The sequence below is a fragment of the Myotis brandtii genome, unplaced genomic scaffold (assembly GCF_000412655.1).
Source record: "Myotis brandtii unplaced genomic scaffold, ASM41265v1 scaffold379, whole genome shotgun sequence".
In the NCBI taxonomy this organism is placed as follows: domain Eukaryota; kingdom Metazoa; phylum Chordata; class Mammalia; order Chiroptera; family Vespertilionidae; genus Myotis; species Myotis brandtii.
The window spans coordinates 498,664-509,220 of NW_005364551.1; the positions used below are offsets into that span (position 1 = coordinate 498,664).

Here is a 10,557-nt window from a genome sequence, read left to right on the forward strand (position 1 = left end):
CCACCCAGGAGCAGGCCTAAGCCAGCAGGTCGTTATCTCCCGAGGGGTCCCAGACTGCAAGAGGGCACAGGCCGGGCTGGGGGACCCCCCCCTCCCCACCCCCCGAGTGCACAAATTTTTGTGCACCGGGCCTCTAGTTTTTAATATAAAAGCCTGATTGGGTAGAAGCACGCCTAGGTATCACAAACTTTGTCTCCAGCACCCTCTGCTGGCCAGTCCCCGCCGCCAGCCTGACACAGGCGCGTTGCCGTGGAGACAGCCCAGCCCGGGCCTCGCGAGGCGGAGGGCGGTTGAGGAAGTGCGGGCGAAAGCGGGCGGGGCTGGAGCGGCCAAGTGACGGTTGGCCGGTTTTACCGAAGTGACTGGTACCTCGGGGTGGGGAGAAAAGGGAGGTGCCTGGTGCCATCCATTCGGGCGAAGGGGGAGGAGAGGGGGGAGAGGCAAGGGGAGGGCGGAGAGCAGAGGCACCGCGCGGAGGCGGGGAGATGCGGAGAAAGGGCAGGGGAGAAGCAGCGAGCCGAGTAGGGGCGGGGCGCGAAGAGGCCGGGCGTGGAGCCCATTGAGTCCAGAGTATGGAAAGGGGTGGTGAGCAGAGGGGGTGAGACGAAAAGGTGATAGCCCCGTCATTGAGTGAAGATAGGTGCAGGGCCACGAGAGATCGAAAGGCAAAGTCTCTAAGGGACGGGGCGAGGCGTAGGCTCGGGAAGAGCAGCTGGTCCAGGTCCAGCGGGAAAAGATCGCTGATAAGGGGCAGGTCGAGGAACTGGGAGCAAAGGCAAATCGGGAAGCAAGCTCTGGGTGAGAAACGGGAGGGGACAGGGAAAGGGGCGGGCGGGGCGTGGCGTGGAGAAGGTCCAAGACCGGGAGCGGGCGGGCTAGGTACAGGATCCCGTAAGCAGGCAAGATTCGAACGAGGAGAAAGGGGCGATACAAAAAGAAGTGGGCAGGCGGGCCAATAAGTGGGGATGAGGCGAGTTGCAGGTGCAGGTGCAGGTGCAAGATCTGGGGGAGTAGCAGGACTGGGGGTGGGGGGGGATAGGTGGGACGCAGACAAAGCGAGAAACAGAGACCGGATGCAGGGCAAGTGTAGAGCAAAAAACAAGGATGGTGCAAGGTTGAGGGGAGCGATGAGGAGGTGGAGCGAAACCAGGAGCGGGGGCGTGGCCAGGAGCGGCGGTAAGGGCGGGACCCGGAGAAACCGCGGAGGTGGGATCTCGCTTCCCAGGAGAAGCAGGACCTGGGGCATCAGCGAGGTCTGGAGCAGAAGCGGAGCCCAGAGCAAGAGCAGGGGCGGGACCAGGAGCAAGAGCAGCGTGGGGGCCAGAAGTCCTAGCAGAGGCGAGGCCCGGAGCAGGTGGGGGGCCAAATGCAGGAGCCGGGCGAAGCAAGGACAGAGGTGGGATCTCAGAAGGTGGCCCCGGAGCGCAGTCTTGCTAGCGGGTGTTGACTCCTGCATTCTCCAGGTTCCAGCCACGCTGCGCGCTGCCCCGTGATGAACCCTGCTGGCCCTTCGTGGCCGAGACTCCGAGTCCTGTGGGTGCTGTGGTCACTGATGGCGGTGCTGTTGTCACCGTGGAGGCTGTGGGCTGTCGAGGATAACCAGGAGTGCACCTGGCAGGTTGTCCTGAACAAGTTCGAGACGATAGGCAAGAACCATGGGAGTGACCGCTTCTTTGAGCAAGAACCCCTGGACACAGTGGACAATTTGTTTGGTCTTCTGGTGGACGCGCCTATCGACCCGGAGGAGGTGAGGGGACTGGGGTCAGGTGAATGGGAGAGGTCCTGGAGGTGCATCTGATTGGGCTCTGGACATTTGCCCAACCTCTCCTTGCAGAAATACCTGGGCTTCCCTTACTACCTGAAGATCAACTACTCCTGCAAAGGAGAGGTGAGTGTTTGCAGCTCGAGCGGGCTCATTCTGTGTGAACCTCAGTTTCCCCTTTTCTAGCTTTTTAATGGTAGTGGCACCACCAAACCCTAGGAGCCCTTAAGGATTCACAACGATTGCCAGAGCCCCACCAGGCACATAGTAAGTGCTCAAGTAAGCCTTTTTTTTTTCCATTAAAAAATTAAGATATAGCCCTAACTGGTTTGGCTCAGTGGATAGAGCATGGGCCTGCGGACTGAAGGGCCCCGGGTTAGATTCCGGTCAGAGGCATGTACCTTGGTTTCGGGCACATCCCCAGTAGGGGGTGTGCAGGAGACAGCTGATCGATGTTTCTCTCTCAGCGATGTTTCTGACTCTCTATCCCTCTCCCTTCCTCTCTGTAAAAATCAATAAAATATATTTAAAAAATTAAGATATAATTCACCTGCCATAAAATTCATCATTTAAAATGTACAAGCCAATAATTTTGGCTTCACAAACTTGTGTAACCATCACCACTAATTCTAGAACATTTTCATTACCTCAAAAAGAAACCCTGTACCCCCGCCCCTCCAGCCCCTGGAGACCACATTCTGTCCCTATGGATTTGCTTATTTCAGGCAGGCAGTACAATATGTAGCCTTTTATGTCTGGCTTCTTTCACTTAGCATGTTTGTTTGTTTGTTTTTGTTAATCCTCACTGCAGGATATTTTTTCCATTGATTTTTAGAGAGAGTGGAAGGGAGAGAGGGAAGAGAGGAGAGAAAGAGAGGAATAGAGAGGGGACATCCATGTGAAAAAAACACACCCATTAGTTGACACCTACATATGCCTCGGATTAACCTGCAACCCAGGTACATGAACCTTGACAGGGAATCGAACCCTTGACTGGGAATCGAACCCACGGCCTTTCAGTCCTAGGGCTGAAGCTCTAACCACTAAGCTACATTTTCAAGGCTCATCCATGTTATTGCATCTATCAGTATTTCCTTTTTATGGCTGAATAATATTCAACTGTATAGATTTTTTAAATCCATTAATTTATAAACATTTGGGTTATTTCCACTTTTTTGGCTGTTCTGAACAATGCTGCTATGAACATTTGTGTACAGATTTTTGTGTAAACATGTTTTCAATTCTTTCGTATATACTTAGGAATGGAATTGCTTGGTTATATGTTAACTCCCTTTCACTTCTGAGGAACTGCCAGATTATTTTCCAAAGCAGCTGTACTACTTTACATTCCTATCTATGAGGGTTCCTGTTTCTCTTCATCCTCAATTGTCTTTGTCCACCTTTTTTATTATAGCCATCCTAGTGTGTATGAAATGGTATCTCATTGTGGTTTTGATTTGCATTTCCCTCATAACTAATGATTTTGAGCATCTTTTCATGTACTCTTTGGACATTTATCTACTTTTGGAGAAATGTCCATTCAGATCTTTTGCTCGTTTAAAAATTGAGTTGTCTTTTTATTGTTGTGTTGTATAATTTCTTAATATATTCTGATACTAGTTCCTTATCAGATGTATGATTTGCAAATACTTTGTCACAGTCCATTGGTTGTTTTTTCACTTTCTTTTTTTATTAATTTAATTTATTGGGGTTGACATTGGTTAATAAAACTATATAGATTTTAGGTGTGCAATCCTGTAACATCAGTTATATTGTATTGTGTGTTCACCACCCAAGTCAAGTCTCCTTCCATCACCATTTACCCCCCTTACACTCTCTTCTACCTCTCCACCTTTCCCTCTTGGTAATACCATGCTGTTGTTTGTGTCTATGAGATTTGTTGTTGTTGTTGCTTAATCCTTTCACCTTTTCCACCCAACCCCCTGTCCTCTGACAGCTGTCAGTCTGTTCTCTATTTATGAGTCTGTCTTTTCACTTTTTTGATGGTGTCCTTTGAAGCACAAAAGTTTTATGTTTATTGAGATATAATTCACATACCATAAAATAGCACAAAGTTTTAAATTTCAATGAAGTCCAATTTATCTTTTTTGTTGTTGTTGCTTGTGCTTTTGGTGTTGTCTAAGAAGGCTTTGCCTAACCAAAGGTCATGAAGATTTACTCCTATGGTTTTTACTAAGAGTTTTTAAGTTTTAACTCTTACATTTAGGTCTTCAAAATATTTGGAATTAATTTTTGTATGTGGTGTGAGGTAAGAAACCAACTTTGGCCCTAGCTGGTTTGGCTTTGCGGATAGAGTGTTGGCCTGTGAACTGAAGGGTCCCAGGTTCAATTCCGGCCAAGGGCATGTGCCTGGGTTGCGGGCTCGATACCCAGCAGGAGGTGTGCAGGAGGCAGCTCATCAATGATTCCCTCATCATTGATGTTTCAATCTCTCTCTCCCTCTCCCTTCCTCTCTGAAATCAATAAAAATCTATTTTAAAAAATAAAATAAAATATTTTTAAAAGAATCCAACTTTGACATGTAAATACCCAATTATCCCAGTACCATTTGTTGAAAATGTCATTCTTTACCCCAGTAAAATGTCTTGGCACCCTTCTCAAAAATCAATTGACCATAAATGTAAGGGTTTGTTTTGGGGTATAATTCTATTCCATTGTTCTATATGTCTATCCATATGCTGGTATCACATGATCTTGATTACTATAGCTTTGTAGTAGGTTTTCAAATTGGAAAGTTTGAGTCTTCAAACTTTGTTCTTACTTGGCTCAAGTAAGCTTTTTTAAAAAATATATATATTTTATTGATTTTTTTACAGAGAGGAAGGGAGAGGGAGAGAGAATTAGAAACATTGATGAGAGAGAAACATCGATCAGCTGCCTCCTGCACACTCCCCACCAGGGTTGTGCCCGCAACCAAGGTACATGCCCTTGACAGGAATCGAACCTGGGACCCTTGAGTCCGCAGGCCGACGCTCTATCTACTGAGCCAAACAGGTGGTTAGGGCTCAAGTAAGCTTTTTGAAGACAATGGAATGTTGTGGTCCAGAAGTGAAGTTCTGGAGGCTGCAGACTTGGGTTTGAATCTGCCACTGATTAACATTTACTTGGAGGAAGAATAGCATGATTGTTAACAATTTGAGCCAGGCTGCCTGGGTTCAGATCCTATACCATAATAACTGTGATCTCAGGCAAGTTACTTAACTTCTCTGTATCAAAGTTTCCTCATCCTTAACAAGGGTAAGGTAATGATTGTGTCAACTTCATAAAATGATTAACTATGTGTGAAGCTCTCAGCACAGTGTCTGGTTCACAGAAGGGCTTCAGTGAATGCTAGCAATAAGTTTCTAGAGCATGACCCTGGGCATAGAGTTTTACTCCATGAACCATCTCTCCTTACCTGTAAAAGTATGGTAATAATACCTTTATTCGTTCATGCAACACTTACTATGGGTCAGATTCTCTTTTACAATGGAGTGGGGGTACAGTGATAAACAACACAGCCAGGTTTTTCTTATGGATTCAGCCCATCAGCAGAGCAATCGGTAAGTACATACATACAATAATTTATGAAGGGTAATCCATGCAGAGATGAAAGCTTGTGCAAAGGTGATTAGACCCGTTAAGTGTCTCACCCTGGTCTCAAAGCCCACTCTGGCCTGAGTGCAGCCTTCTTGCATATGCTTGATCCATACACTTGGAGTACCCTTCTTCCCTCCTTCCATCTCCACCCTAAGCCCTGACTGCCCTTCTCAGCCCAGCCAGGATTCTGGCATCTCTGGGAGGTTGTCTCTGGCTGCCCCCTCACCATCTTCCCCAGTCTTTACTGTCCCATCCCACCTTTACCCCAGGTCCCAGCCCCCAAACCTCATTATCTTTTGACTATTGAGGGTGGCAGAGTCTCATTTCTGGAGGGAAAGTGGAAACCTCAAGAGTGGGCCTGGGATTAGTAGTTCTGGGTGCCAGGTTCATTCCCGCCATCACGATTTTGCTTATCCCATGCTGCCCTTCTCTATGTATTCCCTACATTCAAATTCTATCTGAAGACCGTGGCCCTGGACTCACCTCCTCCAGGAAGACCTCCTGACTGCCTCCACAGTTTCTAGCCCCTCTACCCCTTTCCTAGCCTGGTCTGTCCTCCATCCCAGCTCCAAACCTAGACCATGTTTTCTGACCTTCCCCTGGTGGAGATTCTGTTCTCCCTACCCAGCCCAGGAAAACAGGTTACCAAAGGTGGGGTCAAGGCAGGGGGCCCAGAGTTTATCTTAAAGACACACCTGTGGGGCCATCTCACCCTCAGTCCTCCGAGGCTCTGGTCCGCAAGGGCCACCTGACGGGGCTGAAGCCTGTGGTGCTGGTCATCTTCCAGTCCCCAGTTAACTTCAATCGCTGGAAGTTAGAACAGCTGCAGATCCAGATGGAGGCAGCCCCTTTCCGCAGCAAAGGTGGGCCTGCGGGGTGCCTGGAGGGGTGGGGGATTTCTGGGGGCCTCAGAGGGGTTCATGACTTGGAAGGGGAGGTTGGGGGCATCAGAGGAGTCCATGACCTGGTGGAAATGTGGGGTTTGTTGGGGGCCCTCAGTGACATCTGTGACTTGGAGGAGGGGAGGGGGCGGGGGGGAGGCTTTAACAGGTTGCATGGCCTAGATGGGGCTACACAGAGGCCCCAGTGGGGTTCCTGGTGTAGAGCAGGACATGGGAAGTTGCATGGAGATCCCAGTTGCCTCAGTGCCCCCTGCTTACCAGCAGAGCAGTGCAGTGCAGAGGAGGTGTGTATCATGAGCTGGTACACACCCATGCCCGTCAAGAATGGCAGTGTGGTCATGCGTGTGGATGTCAGCAGCAATGGCCTCGGGCCCTTCATCCCCAATAAAAGGTGCCCTTCCCCACACCCAGGGTAGGGGGTGGATTCTGGGAGGGACTTCCTTATCTCCACATTCCCAAAGAAACCAGGAGGAGACCAATGGGAGGGAGTAGGCTGGGGAGGTGGCTGTGAGCTGTGGCAGGAGTCCCTGAACCCAAACCCTTGCCTGTGCCTGCCTCACACCGCTGCCAGGTTTCTGGTGAACATCAATGGCTTCTTGAAGAGACAGCAAGACAACAGACTCCAGTTCACTGTGGGAAATGAGGTAAGGGGGCCTGGACAGTGGGCACAGAAGATGTGGGTTAAAGACAGTGGGCCGGGGCTCTGATTACTCCCCACACAAGTGGCACGCTCCACTTAGAGCAGCGGTCGCCAACCTTTCGGACCACCAGTGGCCCACGGACCACCAGTTGGCGACTGCTGACTTAGAGCACTTACTTTGTGCCAGGCCCCAGGTGAAGTGTTCTACTAAATGCACAATCACATTACATCTTCAACATTGACCCTGTGAGGGAAGGTACTCTTACACACCCATTTTAGAGAGGGTAAAACTGAGGCTTGAAAGGGATGGAACCATTTGCGCAGTCTCTCAGCATGTACATACGGAACAAGACCTGAAGCTGTGTCTGCTTGACTCCTGCACACATATTCTTAATCAGAGTCCATTCATTCAGTCATTCAGCAAGCACTTACTGAGCACAAGGCATCCCCATGCGAACAAAACAGTGGACACACAGACCCAAGTCCCTGACCTCTTAGAGCTGACATTCTAGTGGGAGAGACATACAGCAAACCAGTAAACATGAAATCAAGTAAATTCTATGGAAGGTGAAAAGTGCTCTGGATAGAATTCAGACAGAGTGCAGTGGATAGGGTCTGTGCAGGAGGGGACTGCAGTGTTTGATGGAATGGTCAAGAAAGGTAGAATTGAGCCCTGACCAGTGTGGCTCAGTGGTAGAGTGTCAGCCTGTGCACCAAAGGGTCTTGGGTTTGATTCCCGGTCGAGGGCATGTACCTGGGTTGCAGGTTCTATCCCTGCCCTGGTCAGGGCATGTGCGGGAGGCAACCAATTCCAATTGATGTCTCTCTCACACATTGATATTTCTCTCTCTCTCTCTCTCTCTCTCTCTCTCTCTCTCTCTCTTTCTCTCTCTCTCTCTCTCCTTCTCTTCCTCTCTCCCTCTCTCCCTCCCTCTTCCCTCCTTCCCTTCCACTCTCTCTAAAAATCAATGGAAAAAATGTCCTCAGGAGAAGATTAATGAAAAAAGAAAGAAAGAAAGGCAGAATTGAGAAGGCTGACATTTGAATAAAGCCTTGAAGGAGAAGAGGAGGGAATCATGTGGATCCTAGGGGAAGAGCATTGTATACAGAGGGAACAGCCAGTGCACAGGCTCTGAAGTGGGAATGTGCTGGGCAGTCTGAGAAGCAGGAGGCCCATGTATCTGGGAAAGAGTGAGCTAGGGGGAAAGTAAGGGGGATGAGGTCAGTGAGGTGTGTGTGTGTGGAGGGGGGGGGAATTGTGTGGGGCCTTTGGTTAGGGAGAAGACTTTGGCATTTACCGTAAGTGAGATGAAGCCATAGGAGGGTGGGGGATGTTGAACAGCCTTCCTGCCCCTTCCCCCCCGCAGCTCTTCAATCTGATACCCCGGTACTTTGTGAATGCCCCATCGAGGCCCCTGTGGTATACTGTGGACCAGACACCTGTGCTCATCCTGGGTGGAATTCCTGAGGAGAAGTCAGTTCTGCTGACTGACACCAGCTTTACGGACTTTTTTCTTGTGGAGGTGAGAGGTGCAAGGGAGGCAGTGGGCTGGGGCCTCTGGAAGGGTACTGGCCCTCAGCTCCTCAAGTGGGTTGCAGCCTTGGGCTATGGAGGGGGTCCCCAAAGACATTACCATCCCCATTAGAGGCAGATAGCATGAAGGAAGGACATATGACTCTGCAGCCAGACAACCTAGGTTCAAATCCTGGTTCTGCTACCTCCTAGGCGTGTGACCTTGGGCAAGTCACCTCACCCACCCCGGCCTCAGATTTCCCTTCTGTAAAATGGGAATTATATTTACCTTATAGAATCAGTGTGAGGATGATATCAGTTAATATTAGCTGGACACCAATGAGCTATTATTATTTGTAGGTCCACCATTTGTAATTCTGAAAACCTAAAAGCTTTGAAAATGGTATTTTCACAAATTTAGGGCTCAAATTCATCTGTCAAGAAACTCTGACCTGAGCTAACAAAGGCTACTTAGTCTTTTTGCATCCCATGTAGTCTCAATATTCAGATTCTGCCCTGCAGAAATTTTAAGATGTTTGCTTATGGAGTGCTACCCCAGGCCCCAGTGGTTTACATATGAATGCTATATATGTGCCATACTATCTTCTAATCACTAAAAATTCTGAACCGCAATATACATCTGGCCCCAAGGGTTTTTGATTCAGCTTTGGGTGCCTATATTATTCCCAGAATGGGGAAAGAGTGTCTGAAGCAAGGTTCTTTTGGTGTGAATGAGAAACACATTTGAGCAGAGTTCCAACCCAGTTTGGTTTAAGCGGAGGAATGGATTTAGTAGGTGCACCTAACTGCAAAGCCAGCACAGAGGAGGCTTCAGGCCTGGCTTGACACAGGACTTCAAATGAAGACTTCTGCTCCATTTCTTCTGGATTAGCTCTGTCCTCAAAGTGGCTCAAAATCCAACTCCCAGGGTGGGGAACAGTAGCATCACTTTCCTAAATAGCCTTTCAAAAATCCTGAAATGTATCTCCTTGGTCCTGATTGGTCCAGTTTGGGTCATGTGTCCCAAAATGATGGAATATGCCAGCTGGCTTAGCACAGGTCATGATCTCCATCTTTATGAGGAAAGCAGCTGAGACAAGAGGCAGAGAAAGAATCGTTCCCCAGAGTGAAATCAGGGTAGCTTTATCACAAGTTGAGGGGAGAAGATGCTGGTTGTTAATGGTGGCCAAGATAACAACTGTGCTCCATAGCAACCCCAAAAGGTTGTCTCAACCTCTTTCCATCAAGCAAAAAGCCCCACCCTTGATGTCTGAGAAGCCCATGTAGATTTACATTCTGGCTCTAAATTCCTGCTTTACTGAATTTGTTCAATTTATAGACCATCTCCCTGTCCTGTGTCAGCTTTCTCCCATCTGGGCCAAGTCTTTCCAGACATTGCTGTTTTCTCACTCCTGCTCCAAAGACACGCACAGGGGATATGTAGTTGATAGGGATTCTGCTGAAGAGATTTGGAGGGCAAAGAAGGAGGTTTACCTCACAGGAATGAAGAGTTCAATTTTAACTTCAGACACCCTTATAATTGTACTAGGGCCCCAGTGCATGAGGGGGCGTCTCCCATGTTCAACTCCAACTGCTGGCTTAGGCCCACTCCCCAGGACCCCTTACTCCTTACCACCTGCCTGCTCACTGCTCCTTAGCGCTGCTGCCACCACCGCTGCACTCGCCAGCCATGAGCGCAGCTTCTGACTGAGCAGCGCTCCCCCTGTGGGAGCGCACTGACCACCAGGGGGCAGCTCCTGCATTGAGCATCTGCCCTCTGGTGGTCAGTGCATGTCATAGCCACCAGTCGTTCCGCCATTCGGTCGATTTGCATATTAGGCTTTTATTATATACTAGAGGCCCGGTGTACAAAAATTTGTGCACTCGGGGGGCGGGGGGAGGGGGGTCCCCCAGCCCGGCCTGTGCCCTCTTGCAGTCTGGGACCCCTCGGCAGATAACGACCTGCTGGCTTAGGCCTGCTCCCGGGTGGCAGAGGGCAGGCCCAATCCCTAAGTGCAGCCCCTGGTCAGGCTCAGAGCAGGGCCGATTGGGGAGTTGGGGCACCGCCCCGTCATGCACAGAGCAGGGCGGATCGGGAGGTTGCGATGCCACCCTCACTCACGCTCAGGGTAGGGCCGAT

The 10,557-nt window shown here is 49.5% G+C and overlaps 1 protein-coding gene across 1 annotated transcript in view; it reads left to right on the top strand.

The window, feature by feature from the left end:
* The first annotated feature begins 474 nt into the window (after window positions 1-474).
* The window catches only part of CATSPERG (catsper channel auxiliary subunit gamma), a 42,152-nt gene continuing 32,069 nt past the window's right edge, over window positions 475-10,557 (top strand). The window contains exons 1-7 of the mRNA XM_014544695.1: window positions 475-798; window positions 1,464-1,747; window positions 1,835-1,888; window positions 6,081-6,225; window positions 6,529-6,655; window positions 6,836-6,908; window positions 8,272-8,427. Of these exons, the coding sequence (XP_014400181.1) occupies window positions 1,493-1,747; window positions 1,835-1,888; window positions 6,081-6,225; window positions 6,529-6,655; window positions 6,836-6,908; window positions 8,272-8,427 (810 nt within the window). The 5' untranslated portion in view covers window positions 475-798; window positions 1,464-1,492. The remainder of the gene's footprint in view (window positions 799-1,463; window positions 1,748-1,834; window positions 1,889-6,080; window positions 6,226-6,528; window positions 6,656-6,835; window positions 6,909-8,271; window positions 8,428-10,557) is intronic.